The sequence below is a fragment of the Pagrus major genome, chromosome 24, assembly GCF_040436345.1.
Source record: "Pagrus major chromosome 24, Pma_NU_1.0".
In the NCBI taxonomy this organism is placed as follows: domain Eukaryota; kingdom Metazoa; phylum Chordata; class Actinopteri; order Spariformes; family Sparidae; genus Pagrus; species Pagrus major.
The window spans coordinates 19,981,086-19,998,609 of NC_133238.1; the positions used below are offsets into that span (position 1 = coordinate 19,981,086).

At 42.0% G+C, this 17,524-nt stretch overlaps 3 protein-coding genes across 5 annotated transcripts; 2 read left to right on the forward strand and 1 right to left on the reverse strand.

Moving 5' to 3' along the window:
• Positions 1-1,014: 1,014 nt before the first annotated feature.
• Positions 1,015-6,523, forward strand: LOC141020454 (cyclic AMP-responsive element-binding protein 1). 3 transcript variants are annotated; one of them, XM_073495542.1, is made up of 8 exons: positions 1,015-1,135; positions 2,175-2,269; positions 2,402-2,548; positions 2,746-2,846; positions 3,054-3,193; positions 3,826-4,008; positions 4,152-4,305; positions 4,531-6,523. In XM_073495542.1, exons 2-8 carry the CDS (start codon positions 2,183-2,185, stop codon positions 4,673-4,675), a joined length of 957 nt encoding a protein of 318 aa, XP_073351643.1. In that variant the 5' UTR covers positions 1,015-1,135; positions 2,175-2,182; the 3' UTR covers positions 4,676-6,523. The 3 variants fall into 3 exon arrangements, with proteins under 3 accessions (XP_073351643.1, XP_073351642.1, XP_073351641.1); XM_073495541.1 differs by having other exon boundaries at positions 1,019-1,135; positions 2,175-2,278; XM_073495540.1 differs by lacking the exon at positions 1,015-1,135 and adding an exon at positions 1,156-1,302 and having other exon boundaries at positions 2,175-2,278.
• Positions 6,513-8,354, reverse strand: mettl21a (methyltransferase 21A, HSPA lysine). The gene is made up of 3 exons (XM_073495543.1): positions 8,095-8,354; positions 7,897-8,008; positions 6,513-6,976 (listed from the first exon to the last, which is right to left on the reverse strand). Exons 1-3 carry the CDS (start codon positions 8,239-8,241, stop codon positions 6,579-6,581), a joined length of 657 nt encoding a protein of 218 aa, XP_073351644.1. The 5' UTR covers positions 8,242-8,354; the 3' UTR covers positions 6,513-6,578.
• Positions 8,355-9,275: 921 nt separating this feature from the next.
• Positions 9,276-14,807, forward strand: LOC140992373 (cyclin-Y-like protein 1). The gene is made up of 10 exons (XM_073462687.1): positions 9,276-10,181; positions 10,307-10,381; positions 10,462-10,496; positions 10,583-10,683; positions 11,516-11,551; positions 12,605-12,656; positions 12,739-12,858; positions 12,951-13,117; positions 13,221-13,383; positions 14,038-14,807. The coding sequence occupies exons 1-10, from the start codon at positions 10,022-10,024 to the stop codon at positions 14,152-14,154; spliced, it is 1,026 nt and encodes a 341-aa protein (XP_073318788.1). The 5' UTR covers positions 9,276-10,021; the 3' UTR covers positions 14,155-14,807.
• The last annotated feature ends 2,717 nt before the right edge of the window (positions 14,808-17,524 follow it).

The window sequence follows — 17,524 nt, forward strand, 5'->3', positions numbered from 1 at the left end:
ACAGGGCCGGACCCCGATGGTTTTTGGGATGAAATCTCAATGTGGTTTGGTGGGAGGAAGCCAGAACCACTGTGAAGGCTAACCTTATTCACAGATAACTGATCATATCAGGCTGGGATAGAGAAAACATGTGCTTTAACACAACATAATGGGGCAGAATCAGTGCCGAGCGGCATGCTGGGAATAAATAAATGACTTTGCTGCCCCCATGTGGACCAAAATAGCAATGCAGCCTATTTTTTTTCAAACCCATCTCAACAATGACTTTGATTTTTGCTGAAAAACCTTTAAAAACATAGAAAAAATAAATATGATTTACTGTTAATGTGCAGTGATGAAATAAAATAATTAAAGGTGCAGTATGTAGAAATTTTAATCAGAAATTGACACAAACTAAATAAACAAACTCTTTGTTTTCATGACTTAATAACTGAATAAACAAACTGAGCTTAAAGGACAACACAATTTAATCTTTACATTGTTTACATGTGGCGGACCCTGCCACCTTTCTAGCCTCAAACAGTGTTCAGGGCACCTTATTTACATATTTCTGAGTTTGCATTATCGCCTCATTGATATTGTAAAAAAATAATAAAATTCTCCAAAACTACATAGTGCCCCTTTAAATAACTCGTAAGAAAAATAAGTGCGGACGTAAGTAAGAAAAGTAAACATAAAATAATCAGTATTTACTTTTTAAAATTAAAAAGTGTTTTAAAATTTTTAATTTTTTAATTTAATTTTTTAAGTGTTTTTATATTTTTGCATTTGTATGTAAAACGTAATGTTAAATAATATGTTAAAATAATTATCTTTTCAAAAAAATGTATAAGTCGTATTATACATTTTCGCGCATGCGCAGATAAGCTCCCGGACATCCGGTTCTCCCCTCGGCAATCTCCGTCACCCGTCCACCGGCCGCTCGGCTCCTCTCGGGTGTTTCCGCCTCTCTCCGCCTCCGCTCGGCTCCTCTCGGCGGAGCTGATTTTCTCTGTCGTCGTCTCCCTCGTCCTCCTCTCCGTGTTGTTGTTCTCGGTGACGCGACGGAGGTGTAGCCTGACGCGGTCTCTTACGTGTCGGTCTGAATAAAAGTGGAGCTCCGTAGACCCGGGAGTGACGAAGCGAGTCTGTGTTGGTAAGAGGATACGCATCCGATGTTTGCTAAACAGATAGATGGCTGCCCAGAGAAGTTATTTGCGCCTAATATCCGCACAAAGCCAACAAAGAGATCATGGCGGCCGTGTTGCAGAGGCTCACAAAATGAGTCAGTCTCTGCAAGGCTCGCTGACTCGCAACACATAGGTATTAATATGGGAGTGGGCTTAAATGTTATTTTCTGTTTTATTAAACAATGTAGAAATGTGTTACAGAAGCAGCTAGCCACGTGAAGCTAAGATGTTCCTGTCAACAGTGTGTTTTGAGGCAAACTGAGCCCACAGACTGGTTAGTGAAAGTGGGGTGCCCTAGTTGCAAACAAAACTGGCACTGCATGCAGACCTTTCCCTCCAGTTACCCTCACATAGCTAGCAACCTTACGTTGTGTGTTGATTCAGGCTAGTTAACGCGATATTGTTTTTTTTCTACGGTGCTAACAAGTCACAGCAAAGCGCTGAGCTGCGAAACGAGCTGTTAAAACTGAAAAAATCTGTGTTGTAGGCTTGATAAATTTAAAATAATTGGCTGCTAACTGTGCTAACAGCCAATGCATTCCTGTTAGCTCGTTAGCACGCTAGCTGGAGCGTTTGCCGCTCAAGCTAGCTAGCTAGCGTGCTACATTGCTAACTGTGTTGGAAACACTAACGAGAGCTGCTCGGCTACCTAGCTGAGGAGTTAGCTGCTTATTCAAAGTGTGAGGCTAGTTGCTACATGAGCATTATTTAACCTTAACGTTATGGTGCCATGTCTTGAGTATGCTACATGCTTTATCGTTATTTTTGCTAGCTTCCTCCTTGTTGGAGATTCGTTGAGGATGTTTTATAAATGAATTTTATGCTAGCATGTTAAGCTAAGCCACACCCTCCTTTTTTAAAATATCAACAAGCAGTGTGTGTGTGAGGCTCAACCTCCAGTGTCTGCTTGCACACCACACACCACTCTTTCATTGTGTGTGCTGACAGCTGCTGTGTTAATCATCATGGTACACGTACAAACAAGCAGTTTCTTACTTTGTGCAGATTTTTAAATGACCATGGAAGCTGCTGCAGACACACAGCAAAGTGGTGAAACGGCTGTCTCGGAGTCTGAGGCCCAGCAGATCAGTCTGGCCCAGGTAAATTTTGTAAGGAAAAAACAATTTAAATTCACACGTTACACAGTACTTTCCATAGCAGACCTGAGCGCTGCTGCAGCTGAGAAAAGTTCATGAACTTGAATAAAGATGAAATGTGCTTATGGGTTGCAGGCGTCCATAGCAGCAGCCCAGGTGTCGTCCAGCAGTCCCACAGTCACCTTAGTGCAGTTACCCAACGGTCAGACGGTCCAAGTGCACGGGGTGATCCAAGCTGCACAGCCATCTGTCATCCAGTCCCCACAGGTCCAGACTGTACAGGTGAGGGAGACTTTTACAGCACTGATTGCTTACATGCTTCATTTTCCATTGTTTTATTAGCTGTAAGCTTGTAGTTGTATCTTCACCTTTTATTGCTACGTATTTGCAATGAAGCAGAGGCTTGTAAAAGATGTTAAAATCATTTTTTACGACTGATTTTCTTTGTTAAGTTGAAAGTTTTTTGATTTATGTTGCAGATTTCGACTGTTGCTGAGAGCGAGGACTCCCAGGAGTCTGTAGACAGCGTGACAGATTCTCAGAAGAGGAGAGAGATCCTGTCCAGACGACCTTCCTACAGGTCTGTGCGACAACTGACAACTTCACATTTCCCTTAAATCTTTTGCCTACATCTCGTGTCTGCTGCGCTTCTTATCATCAGCTACTGTTGCTTCAGAGCAAAAAGATAAACTTGCGAATGCTTCCGAGGTTGAAGGCTCTGGTTTCAATGTTTCTGGGGGAGAGGGTGAATAAAACAAACGTCTCTGTGAATGTTTCCCCTCCGCAGGAAGATTCTCAACGACCTATCATCAGACGTTCCAGCAGTGCCTCGAATTGAGGAGGAGAAGTCCGAGGACGACACAGCCCCCGCCATCACCACCGTCACCATGCCCACTCCCATCTATCAGACCAGCAGCGGCCAATACAGTGAGTACACTGTCGGAGATTATTATACAGGAAGTTTCACGTTGTTGCGACATTTAGGATTTCCTGCTATCATGCGGCGTCCTTTTGCTCTTTACACCAGCTGAACAGAAAAGTCTCAAATCAGATGAGGTAAACTTGGCCAATATTGTAATTTAATCATCTTAATTTAACAACACAGAGGAATGATCGTTGTCTGAAGACACTCCTCTCTTGATGGCACTGATGTAAATCTTGCTTGTTCTCTGCGTTCAGCTGTTTGGATCAGATACTGTCTGATGTTGGGCAGAGTTTGTCTCGGACACATTAAATCCCTTTTTATGATGTTTGATGTGTGGAGACGTCTCAAAGGTTACACGGTTCATTTGTCATTTTACAACACCGGCTGTGCAAATCCAAACTGAGTTTAACCCTTCATGCTACATTGGAGAAACTAAAGCGACTATAAATAGAAAATGAGAGATAGAAAATAAGTTGCTGCAGTTAGTGATGTCTGAGTGGGTTATTTTAGAAAAAATAGATCAGTTCAGGAGGCCATTGCACTGAATTTCCTCGTCCCACTAGCCAGATTTGGAGGTCGTCACTGTGCAGTTAATTTAGGACTAGTTCTAACATGTGATGTTGTCCCTCTGCAGTTGCCATTACCCAGGGCGGGGCCATCCAGCTGGCCAATAACGGCACAGACGGCGTGCAGGGCCTGCAGACGCTGACCATGGCCAACGCTGCCGGAGCCCAGCCCGGCGCCACCATCCTGCAGTACGCCCAGACCAGCGACGGGCAGCAGATCCTCGTGCCCAGCAACCAAGTGGTTGTACAAGGTGGGAAAATGACTCAACATCATGTTCTGCTGAAGCATTACGTAATTCTGTCTCAGAATGAAAGTGTACTACTTGGAACAGGAAGTGTGTCATGTTCTGCTTTTACAAAACACTGACTGTGTTGGCTCGTCTTTGTCCGTCAGCTGCCTCTGGTGACGTCCAGGCCTATCAGATCCGCACAGCTCCCACCAGCGCCATCACTCCCGGGGTAGTCATGGCGACTTCGCCTGCACTGGGCTCAGGCGGTGGCACCGAGGAAGTCACACGCAAAAGAGAAGTCCGACTTATGAAAAACAGGTATGTGATTTATTATGTTGACTAACGGTATGTTTAGTTTTGTTGTTGATGCTGTTGTTGCTGTTATTTGATATTGATGATTAGGGCGGCAACTAATTATTGTTTTCATCGTTTATTAATCTGTTGATGATTTTCTCGATTAATGATTAGTTGCTTCGTCTGTAAAATGTCAAAAAAGCCCAAGATAACGTCTCCACACACTGACATGGTGTTTCTGTTGCGCAGGGAGGCAGCCCGCGAGTGTCGCAGGAAGAAGAAGGAGTACGTCAAGTGTCTGGAGAACCGCGTGGCCGTGCTGGAGAACCAGAACAAAACCCTCATCGAGGAACTCAAAGCCCTCAAAGACTTGTACTGCCACAAATCTGAGTAGAAAACGTCACCGAGCGCCTGGCAGGGGCAACGCCGTCTTGTCCCCGTGTACAGAGACTCAGCACAGAGCCATGCATCTGGATGCCACGCCCCTCTTTTCTACTCTCTCGCTTTCTTTTTAAAAACTGCTGAAAAATCTGTAAAGTGACTCACCAGGAATTTAAAAAACAACCACACCGACTCCCACTTCGATTTGAAATTCTGTTCCCCATCGGTTTCCCATGAAAAAGCTGGAGGCTGTGTAAGGACGGAGGCGTTGGAGGAGGCTACAACTATAACAGGGTCCTTGTGGTGAAGTGATGGAACAGACTGTTCTTGTTTTGACGCCACCCAACGGGGAAGCATTCCAGTCACTGGTGCCTGGATGAACCGGGCGACATCACCAGCAACAGGGAACTGCTCGATTCCCATCACCGCCACCACCGACGGAACTTTTTAAAAATCTCCCCCCGCCCCCGAGACTCTTGGATCGTGAGGAGGTTACCTTCGTGTGCAACATTTGTAACTGTAACTGCGCTCTCGCATTAACATCTGTTACTTACTAATGCTTTGAACTGTAGATGGGCTGTGTCATGAACTTTTTATCTTTTAGCTATGTTTGGTTTACTACGTATTGGATTATCTGCTTGCATAATGCCATTGACTTTTTTTTTTTTTTTTTTCACTTTCTTTTTGGCCTTGATACGACATGAACAAAAAAAAAGAAGAAAAAAGCTAAACCATTCTGTTGGGTTGTAAAATGGTTGTCATGTTAAATGCAGCTTTAAAAAAGACTTGTTTAAATCTCTCAAGTGGAACATTTATGGTTACAGAACTCTTCAAGAGTTTATCGGGTCTCTGGTGCATGTTCCCAATCATATTAGGAAGGCTCATTGTTTTTGGTTTTTCTACCAATGTTCAACAAAAACGTCCTGACTACTCTTGTGGTATAATACTGTACCCCTCATGTGATAGAAATTGGATTATACGCAGATGATCTTCTGCTGTTTGCCCTAAAAATGCCATTTTAAGAAGTTTTTCTCCCTTATTTTTGTATTTTTAAATAAATTTTTTTATTTGTTTTATTAATTCCTGGATTCTTTTTGAACATTAACCAAAAATAATGAGCCTGACTTGTTTTGCAATGAAAGAAAAACCTTGTCTACAAACTTTGGAGACGCGTCTCAGGAATCGTGGATTCCCTGGTCTGTCGGTGTATAATGTCCCCACCTGTTTTGTTACTGGGTTAAACTTTTGAATTATTTCTGTATAAAATAAGTGAATTCTTGCGGTCGATACCAGGCGTCAGCAGAGGCCCGTCTCCAAATTCTGTTGACAGGATTACAAAGTGGCATGCGCACTTTCCTTGCATATACAATCCTACCACATTTCACTTGATTTAACAGGAAACTCTAATAAGCAACACCTCCTGTACTTGAAAGCAACACTGCTACGCATCAATTATTTAGAGTCCACGAGTGTTCTGTTGCTTACTGATTGTCGAGGCATCATCACGTATTTAATCGGACGTTACCGGTTGTGTGGAGCGTCAAATCTCACCAAGTACGACTCGGCTGCACCTATCAGACACCCTGCATTGTGAAAAGTGCAACCAAATCCAACCAGACAACGACTCTGACGTGAACAAAATGGATATTTTTTAAGATAACGGAATGCCATATTGTATTATTTTAGGTATTATGTATCGTCATGACATAGTATGCTTTTTTTTATGTTGCTTTTCATTAATTTTGTATTCACAATTTCTAAATGTCAGCACCGACCTGTATAAAACAGTGCATTATGTTAGAGCTATTGAAATATTACATTTTTGGCAGCTGTTAATAAATGTGTTTCTGGTAATCTTTGATCATTTGTGAACATTTTATTTGATTCTTATGCAAAAAAAAAACAGTTCAAGGTCGTCACAAATCCCTCTTTGGCGGCAGTTTCCAACATTTATACACGTGGATGTCCCGTTCTTTGTCATAGTGGACGTCCTCAACTCTGAACCGCTGCTTCAGCATGTCCAAAAAGTCCGTATCCCGCTTGTATCGGATCTTACAGGCCAGCAGCGCCACGGTGGAGTCCGAGCACAGGTGCTCCAGAGTCTGCAGCAGCGGCACGAAGGTGTCCTCCAGGTAAACGATGTCGGCTCCCAGCACCACGTCGAATCCTCCTGCCGGGTAACGTTGGAGGCCCTCGCCCCAGCTCAGCTCAGACACAACCACCGATCCCTGGGAGTCTGGGGGGAGGTTCGCCTTCACGTTGGCGGAGAGGAAGTCCAGGGCAGGCTGTCTGTCAGTGATGGTCACTTTGGCTCCTGAAGGATAAGAATGTGACACCGATTGACAGTTTTCGAGGCCAATAAATATCTAAATGACTCAATAAATAACTTGTTTTTGGCAGAAAATTACTTTTGTTACTTCAGTTCATTCAATATCAGATACTTTTACTTAAGTACTAGTCATATGGGTGATTTTTAGTAACATTTTGGCACAATATTTTTTACTTTCACCCAAGTATGACTTATGGGTACTTATTACAACGCTGCAGAAATAAATACGTAAATAAATTTTAAAAATGAATAAATAATGAATAAAATGTCAAATTACATGGGAAAATACATAAATAGTTGGAATTAATACAAATATAAATAAATACAATTGAAGCAGAAATATATATTTATGTCACATTTTGTAAATTCATGAATGCTACATTTGTTTTCAATTTTATTTTTGGTGTATTTAATGACATTAATTTATTTCTGGCATTTTTGGCAGGTCAAGTCGTCCATACATGCTGACATTTAAAAGTATTTTCAATACCTTTTTATTTCAATATTATGGAGGACTGACCCTGCTAAAATCAGAAATAAATAAAGAGTATATAAATGCGTCAATAAATAAATAAATATGCCATAATATATAAATAGATGCGAGTATAAATACATACTGTATAGATAAAATTAATAAATAAAATGGGAAAGTAAATAAATAGTTGAATTAATATAAAGGCAAATAAATACAGAGGGAAATTAAAACAAAAATATGTAATTATGTCACATTTAGTAAATAAATGCCTACATTTATTTACAATGTTACTTTTGGTGCATTTAATGGCATATTAATGTATTTATTGAGCCATGTATATATTTTCCTTATATGTCAGGTTTAGTCCTCCATACATTATTGATATTTATCTCTTCACACTCCATATAACTCAACAGTAATGTAAACTCACCCAGCAGAGCTGCCACAATGCCCACCAGTCCAGTCCCAGCTCCCAGCTCAATCACCTGCCTCCCCTTCACCTCCACCTTCCCCACCTCCAGGTACATGCACATGACAACTGCCTGCAAAACAGGCGTGGTGTGCATTTTCATTCAGATGGAGCAGTGAATGAATGAATGAATGACAGGAGTATTAATATATGACTTACTGCATCCCACACGACTGCAGCCACCCCGAGCTTCTTCCAGTCCTGGCTGAGGTGGAGGTCTCGGTTGGCGAACCGAAACTGTGCTGATGAATTGTGGAGTTTGGAAAGCGCGGGTAAAGGATTTTCTACGTACGGAACGAGGGCCATGCTGTAAAATCAACAGAAACTTAAATGGAGTTTGGTGTAGCCATATTTTTCACCGATCGTCTCTAAGCGCATGCGCAGTGCGGTTCTTCTTCTTCTTCTTCTCAGCCAGCTGAGTTGACGTCTCTCTGCTGCCATCTCGAGGAGTTCAGTCTCTCATTGCAGCCAATCGTGTAACAGTTAAGCTAAAAGGGACCAATAGGAAAGCGTGATTTCATAATGGGCGGTGCCTTAGAGGGGTTTTCTCAAGGGGGCGGGGCCCGCGGATGAATCCCTCACAGGCCTGTAAAGTTTACAATACGTAGCAGCGACGCAGTTTCCGTTTTAAATGCGTTCCTGCACTCAAAATAAAAGCACAGAAATGACCTATTCTGCAATAAGGTATTATTGGGGTTTATTTATTTATTTATTTATTTATGAATTCTCCATGTAAATACTTTCCCTGGCTGTCAAATAATAATTGTAGTGAAGTAAAACAATAAAAAATGTATCTCTGAAATGGAGAAAATGGCATTTTAAGTGCAAACAATGTGTTAATTTAACTCAATTTATATTCCATTGCGGATTAATCTACTAATTACATTCTTGTATAATCAATTGACTGTTTTTTTTTGTTGTTGTTCTTTTAAAAAAAATCTTAAAATAGTGAGAAGCGGCCTCACAATCACCCAGAATGATATTTTCACAATGTCAACCAGTAGTTAAAACCTCCAAATAAATTAAAAATAATTTGAGAAGCTGGAAACATGATATAACTAGTTATTACTCAGTGTTTTAGCTGTTTCATGTTTGGTGTGCAAAAATCAAATTTTGTAAATGTCTAAAGCTGTCAAACAATAATAATAGTGAAGTAAAATATACAAAATTTCTCTCTAAAATGTATAAAATTGCATTTTAAGTGCAAACAACGTGTTAATTTGACTCAATTTGTATTTCATTGCTGTAAGTACATCAAGTTCACACTGATGACTTTTATTTTGAAAGTCAGTAGCCGGACGTTACCTCTGAACTTTACAGCTTCGGCTCGTTTGACATCCAAGACGTGTCCTGCAAATGCGACGAGATGAGAGCTAACGCTGGCTATCTTTTTAAAATCCCAGCACTCGCCTCCTCACAGCCTCTTTAGCTAACCTCTAGAGTCTTCCCCAGGGAGAAAATTAGCGGGTTTGTCTCGTAGGAATTGATTTATTGTGACGGAGGCTTCAGCTGCAGTGAAAATGGATTGATCCACGCTGCTGTAGAAGAAGAAGGAGCAGAAGAAGAAGAAGAAGAAGAAGGAGAAGGAGAAGAAGAAGAAGCAGCCAGGAATGGATTGAGGTGCGGAAGCTAGCGTTAGCCGGCTAGCCATGGAGGGAGACAGAGGAGCTTGTGACTTTGTATTGTTAGTTTGCGTGAAATGAGTTGAAATTAGACATTCACCGTCCAAAAAACTATCCAGTCCACGCATGTAAATGTTGTCAAAGTGCGCCAGTGCTATGCTGCGCACACGCCCTGAATATGTCAGCTGCCCCGCACATACCGCAGACACCCAGTTGGCTGTCAGCACATAGATCCCATTATACACTGAAGACAGATTTCCTCACCTTGCAGCCAGACTGCTCCCTAATATGCTAAAGTTAGATCATTTTAAAGGTTTAAATGTCAGTGTTTTATCTCGGGCAGATCTAGTTTTAGAGATTTAAAAGATTTAGATTGAACTTTTAAGTTGCAGAGGCAGTGGAGTTAGTAGTAGGCGGTCCCTCCTCAGTTGTATGGGCTGTAGCAGGACTGCTGTAGGTCAACCATGGGAGGCTCGGTGTCCTGCTGCATCTCTCCAGGGGAGAGTCCCAAGATTCACAGGAGAGAGGTGGAGCTGGAGGAGTGTCCCATCACCACCACGGAGGACGTGAGTGAAGACACCGGGACCTACCTGCAGCACATCAGCGACCGGGAGCTCCCTGATGGTGGGTGCGGAGGATCCGGAGACCACACATTTTTTACACTTCTCCGTGTCTTGACCTGGTGTTGTTTAGATCGCATACAAGAAATTGTACCATTTGTGTTAATGTCTCATACGTGCATCTTACAGAGCTGGCCCAAGAGGCCAACCCGTCAGACCACCCGAGAGCCAGCACCCTCTTCCTGAACAAGTCGCAGACAGACGGTCAGTATTTATCCTATCACGATCTCCGAATTTTAGTATTTTTTTACTCCCCTAATCGAATTCTTTTCTACTCGTTGCAGTGCGCGAGAAAAGGAAAAGCAACTACTTGAATCATGTAAGTGTTCAAGTGAGGCTTTGTGCTTGAAATGCGTGGTATCTCTCCAGTCATGTGCCTTTAAACCATCATGTTTTCTCTCGCAGATGTCCCCGGGGCTCCTGACTAAGAAGTACAGCTCCTGCTCGACAATATTCATCGATGACAGCACGGTCAGCCAGCCCAACCTCAAGAGCACGATCAAATGGTACGAGACTTTTCCTCTGTCTTCTAAATATCTTCACAGGAGTAGTTTATGGATTTCAGTGTGCTGGTTTCCTTTAGCAGGTCATGTGTCTCCTGGCGTTCGTCCTTCACACCTTTTTAAAAAAGTATGCCGCAACCTAACAAGCTAACCTTTTGTGGGGCTTTTTCACCGGCTTGACTACTGACTTGTAGTCACTTTTACCGCGCCAAGTTGAGCGGAGCTGCACCGAAGATGGCTTTACTTTACTGTTTAATAATGTCCGCGTTCAGCTGTTTCGGGAGTCATGTCTCCTGATTTTGCTGCTTCATAACCAAAGCTTTTAAATAACAAGGTACTTTTATTGTTAAGAATTTCTAGGAAATGAAACGTGTTTATAACTGAATTAGCCGAGCTTTATTAGCGGCCATTCTTCCGCAGCACTGCAGGGAGGAAGAGTATTTACAGCCGCTTCATTTGACCACTACCCAAGACGAGCGTGTCATCAGTTAAGGACCCGTCTTCAAGCAGGTAGGGACGTCGTAGTGGAAATGCGAATCCCTGCCACGCAGGGCTGACGTGCCAAGTCAAACCAAATCAAGCCGAGGCAGCACATGCATGTGGAAAAGCCCCATTGCTTAGCTACCTATGGTTTTAGTTTGGAGTGTTGACAAACCAAATGCGTAATTTTTCCGACTGCAGACGAAATATGGAGATGTCCTTCAATGCTAATTGTAACAGACATGATCTACATACCAGTCGGTGAAACTACAGATATAGGAGGACATGGCATGCGAATGCTAACGTAGCATGTATGCTCTGGTTCACTGTTTGTGTCAATTTCTCTCTGTTCCAGCGTCGCATTGGCGATATACTATCACATAAAAAACAGGTAGGAACATTTTTCACATTTTTCAAGTTTTGTCATAGATTTCATTTTTGTAGATGTTGCTATACTGTTTTGTTTGTGCTTGGTACTTAGATTTTTAGTTAAGAAACACACAATTGAGTAGGGTTTATTTGGGGTTTATCAAACTGTTGGCATAATGGGAAGTTGTTGGTGGTGGCCAGTCAGTAGTTAGTCAGTTAGTTGGTGAGTTAGTTAGATAGTTAGTTAGGAAACACAACTTTCAGGATAGATAGATAGATAGATAGATAGATAGATAGATAGATAGATGGATAGATAGATCTTGCAGATGTTGGCCCGACAAATACAACTTACATTGGTACATTGGAAAGACGCAGTATGGGAAGCGTAAGCTAGTTGGGCATTAGCTATCATGAAGGTAGAGCATTTTTTGTAGTGGTCAATAGTAAAGATTTGTTAGGAACCACACAAATGAATGAATGAACCCTGAGATTCTGTCAACTTTTAATCACATCGCAGCAACTTTTTGTTCATGGACTTTAGTTAGTAGATTAGTTTCTTCTTTTGGGTTTTTACCAATCTTTAATGGTATCATAACTCTAATACCAGTAGTCAGTCAGTCATCAGTCAGTTAGTCAGCTAGTTTCGAACCTTTATTGGCATCATAGCAACTTTGTGCCGATTGCCAATAGTCATTAGATCAGTAAGGTGGGAAACAGAGTCGTGATGTTGAGGAATTTAAACCTTTTGGCGTCATTGCAGTTGGAGGTTCCACAAGACTTAAATGAACACACAGTCTCATTGTCAGTGGAGAAAAGTTAGCCATCTAATCAGGATATAAATCCAATAGAAGCTATTATTGGTAGTGAATCAATTTGCAAATCTGTGGTCGTTCAGATCACATGTTTTGCTCGCAGTGTTCATCATAGTGTTCATAGGCTAAAGAGAGAAAATGGTTGAGTCACTACCACTGTCAAGCCCCCACAGATAAGTGAAGGTCTTTTTTTTTTCACAGCAGGACTAAGATCACATATTTTGCACATCTAACATTGGCTCGTTAATGTTCTGCTCCTGCAGAGATTCAAACCGCTCGCTGGATATATTCGACGAGAAGAAGCACCCTCTATCGGTATGTTGACGTGTTAGATGACATAATATACAGGTTCACTCTGTGCTGATTCACTGATAATGATCGACCCTCTGGTCAACAGCGAGAAAAGGTTCCAGATGACTACTCTGTGGTCGACCCAGAACACAAACTCATCTACCGCTTCATACGAACGCTCTTCAGCTCTGCACAGCTCACTGCTGAGTGCGCCATCGTCACTCTGGTAAGTTTACAGTACACAAGTCTGATATTTGATTAAAAAAACAAAACATTGATTTCGATGACTAATAGGTGTACATGTTCCCTGTGTGTTAGGTGTACCTGGAAAGGCTCTTGACATACGCTGAGATGGATATCTGTCCTTGTAACTGGAAGCGAATTGTTCTCGGTGCCATTCTGCTGGCCTCCAAAGTCTGGGACGACCAGGCAGTGTGGAATGTCGACTACTGTCAGATCCTCAAAGATATCACAGTGGAGGACATGTGAGTGTTTCAATTGTGCACCCTGTTGCTGGCCGATGTTGTAACTTGAATGGAAAATGTTGAATTCTTTGACCAACTGTCTGCATTGTTCCACGTTCTGCAGGAATGAGATGGAGCGCCACTTCCTGGAATTGCTCCAGTTTAACATCAACGTCCCAGCCAGCGTCTACGCCAAGTATTACTTTGACCTGCGCTCACTGGCTGACGACAACAACCTCAGTTTCCCTCTGGAGCCGCTGAGCAACAAGCGGGCCCAGAAACTGGAGGTGAGTTTGTAGAGGCTACATTTGTGTCCACATTGGATGGTTTTATTGTGCCTCCGTCCAGTGACAGGGTGGGAAACAGGTGTTGTGTTGTTCCTCTATCGATCTGTCATTGAAGTCGATCCTGCAAGCACTTGCTTGACTGCGTGTGAAGTACTAACGTTACTGTAGATCACCCTCAGAGTTTAAGGCTTACGATTTTTACCCTTACCCCTCAAGTCCGCCCTTGCCCAAAGAGGTAGTGGTTGAAATCTCCCCCTATGAAAAGTGAATCGTGAATGCTATATCTCGGGCATTGCCTCGAGGGAATTTCAGTACATCTGGCACAAACGTCCACTTGGACTTGAGGATGACCTGATTTGAATTGCAGTAACATCCATACTTGAAGAAATGTAGTCCACCACAGGTTCATTGGTTTTGCTGATCCTGAGCTTCAGGTGATTGTTGTTGCACCATGTGACAAAGCTCTGTATCAGTCCTCTGTACGCCTCTGTGAAAATAGTCTCTAAGTGAAAACAGCATGTTATTTTGGACGCAAACTGTAACTTGACTCATAGACGAAGGAATGTTTTTTGTCTCTGTAGGTGTAGTCTGACTCTTTGTCTTCCTTACTTTGTTGTTTAGGTTGTAACCTGCTATGTGCTTATTTGTCTCTAGGCCATCTCCAGGCTGTGCGAAGACAAGTACAAGGACCTGAGTAAAGCTGCTATGAGGAGGTCTATCAGTGCAGACAACCTGGTTGGCATCAAGAACTCTCAGGCTGTCCTGTCTTAAGTCAGCGACGGCCATCTTGCATACGGCGAGGAGGTGGAACAACGAGCTTAGAGTGATGCTACAGTCAAGAAATCAGACAGCAATCGCCAAGAGACATTTCCAAAGTAGATTAATATCAGTAACTGAAAAGTTCAATTACAACATGTTAGATGTCGACTTTGGGGAGAAACAAAGACCAGGAGTTTACCATACAATATCACTTAAATATAATGAATCCAGTCTTTACGTGTTCATTACAAAGAATTTAAGCTATCTGCCTTTAAAGCATGGTAATTTGGTGAAATATTTTGCAGATTGTCACTTTTTGTTTTGTTTTCAAATGATGGATGTGTAACTTTGGAAGGAATCCGCATGAAAATGCTTCCTGAAGTCACAAATTGAGGACCTCATCTCCTTTCATTATTTTTTACATCAGCTGATCTTTTGAGGAGTACTTTCTCTGGCTTCTGGCCTCATCTCTCCACCAGCCGTGCCCCCACTCCTTTATTCACATGATGACAAACTGTCTTGAACTACCCTGTGGTGTAGTTCTGCACATGGACAAAGAGTAGACTTTGTTTTGCTTACTATGTAGGCCCCTATAGCTGTGAAATGTACAAGACTTTATTTAATTCAAATAAATTTCAGTCGCTGTTTAAAGTCGATGCTGCTTAGGTGGGAAATGTGTTGTGGTGTTTTTTTGTGTGTTTTTGGTGTTTGAAAAAGAAGCGAAACAACCATTGTTGTCAGTAATTGATGAACTTTTGGGTCACCAGAATATGCCACACTTAGCACTTTCAGGAAAATTATATCATACTGCATCCTCTAATATCCATATGTGTATTGCCCTAAAACTGAATATATCAGTCCAAACAAGTGAATCAGTGTTCATAAGTTCTGTCATTAGAGCAATTGTAACTACTCAAGGAAAAGCACCTGAAAAGAGAGGAGTTGGAGAGCTCATTAAGAGGAGATTTACATGTGTCCATATTTTGATGCGATCCACTGTGTCTGCTTCATAAACACATGAAAAATTAGGGATGTACCACTTCAAAATGTTCTCGCCCAGTACCGATTCCATTATCTCAGTTCAGGGTATGTGACAATTTTGATTCCTTATCTGAGACCAGTGCCTCTTTTCCCTCCCAAAATATAAAATTTGTATACCCTACACTATTTAATTGAGGGCATCCAATTGTCGGTATGGCACTAAAATGAGATCTTCGCTCTAATATACTGTTTTTTAAGCCGTACCTCCGGTTATTCCGTCTTCTCTATATGTGGACCCAAGATGAGGTATCTGGGGTTAAATTAGACCAAAGATATCATATGCTCAGAAAAACGGGTTTGTGCTAATGCATGTTGTACAAACTAGAACATCATGACCAAGACACTTCAAATCATCAACCTTGTCCTGATGTGCATCCTGTAGTAAAAAAGCACGGCAGTGTGAAATTGGTCCGTGAAAAGCAGCTGGATCTATACCGAGCAAAGAAAAATAACATTTATTCATGACATATTTTATGGTAAGGAAAAACTGAGTTATATAAAGCCTCATTCCATTATGGAGAAGACAGATAGAAATGTATTTATAGATTAATGAATTCACTGTAATTGAATTGAAAAGACTTTTTATCAATGTATACATCGAGCATTTATCCAAAGTGCTGACGCGATTCCTGCTGCAGGCTCATGATTGGCCTGATTATCCAATTTCCATGGTCAAGTAGACCTGAAAATTGGATAATTAGGCACTTTTATTGCAGCCGGGACTACGTGGAGACGGTGAATTGGATCAATTAGACTCCTCCATCTACGCTCGGTACAGTTATGACACCATAGGTAGTAATGTTCGCAAGTTCCTTCCTCACTCTCTGATGTACTGTGTCATCGGATGTTAACATGTGATGTGGGTACGGAGAACGTCCCGAAGTGTGGCCATAAGGAGGAGGAGGAAAAGGGGACTTGCGTAAAATTTTTAAAAAGCAGACACTTTAGTGCTACTTAAACAGTTCCAAGCAATTCTTTAGTACAGGTAAGACGATCATTTGACTGTTACATTGTATAAGACATCACTATGACCTTCTTTCGATGCAGTTGCCAGGTAACCTAAATGGCATGCCTTGGCTATATTGCCTTTTTTTAATAAAAAAAAAAAAAAAATTGAAATATCTTAGTTATGCCATGGTGTTAAGCCCCTCCTCCCTATATGAATACATGCTGAACCTGTTCTGCTCTCAGACAACTGTTCTGACCTCAAGCGGGAAGATGCAACTGAATACCTCAAACAGCTCTCTCTCAAACTCATCCAACATGACGAGTGCATGTGGCTGGAATCAACATGTGGATAAAATTTCCAGCTGTTCAGCCTGGGACTTTGCTTTTTCTGAGAAGAATTTTCTTGCATTTTTTGTTTTGTTTCTTGGCTGTGTCCTTGTTTCATCCACAGCAAATGGATTTCTCTTTTTTGTGACAGTGAGATATAAACAGCTACTCTGGCAGCCACAGTACATCCTGATACAAAATATATCAGCTTGTGGTGTTTTGATGAATTTTGTGACTGCTTTGGTCATATTGTCTTCTATAGTGTATAAGCAAACTCAGATTTATGGAAACTGGTGCATAGCACAGTTTTGCATTTTGCGTTGCTTTTTCCTAACAACCCAGATGACTTTGGCTCTAATGGCCATAGAACGCTATGTATTCATTTGTCACGGCATCCACTACCTCAGGATGATCAACACCTCCAATATCCACATAAGCATGGGGCTCGTTTGGCTGGTCAGTGGGGCAGCGAGCTTTCATGGAGGGTTTGTGCTGAGCCAGATTCGATGTGGCTTCCAACAGCAAACCAGCGGGCTCCTGTGTGATGCTTTTACCATCAAGGAACACATCACATTTTCCCAGGAAGAGGACATGCTGATGTTTGGGCCCCCATCTGTCATAGGAACTTTTTGCATACTGGCCATCTGCTACTGCTATGGCCGCATGTATCATGCAGCGTTCAGGGTGAGCACGGCTCTAAAGTGTAGTAACCACCGAGCCAACTGCACCGTTGGGCTCTACTTTTTAATGTTTATGCTTCAAGTGGCACTGAACATATCTTTTATCATCCTTACAATGACGACAAAGAGAACAGCATCCTCCTGCAAGACGATTGGTTCTATAGTCACACCACTACTTATAATCATACCTCCATTCATCAATGCAACTTTCCTTTTAATCCGGAACCCGCAGATTAACCGACTACTCTTTTGTTCACGCCTGCCTATAATCACGTCGGAGGTAGAGGTGTTTCAGCAATGCGGGAGGGTTGATGGGATTGAAGACCACTCATGCAAGGTTGAGCTTAGAAGTCAGGTGAAAATGGATAATGAGACAATACCTTGTC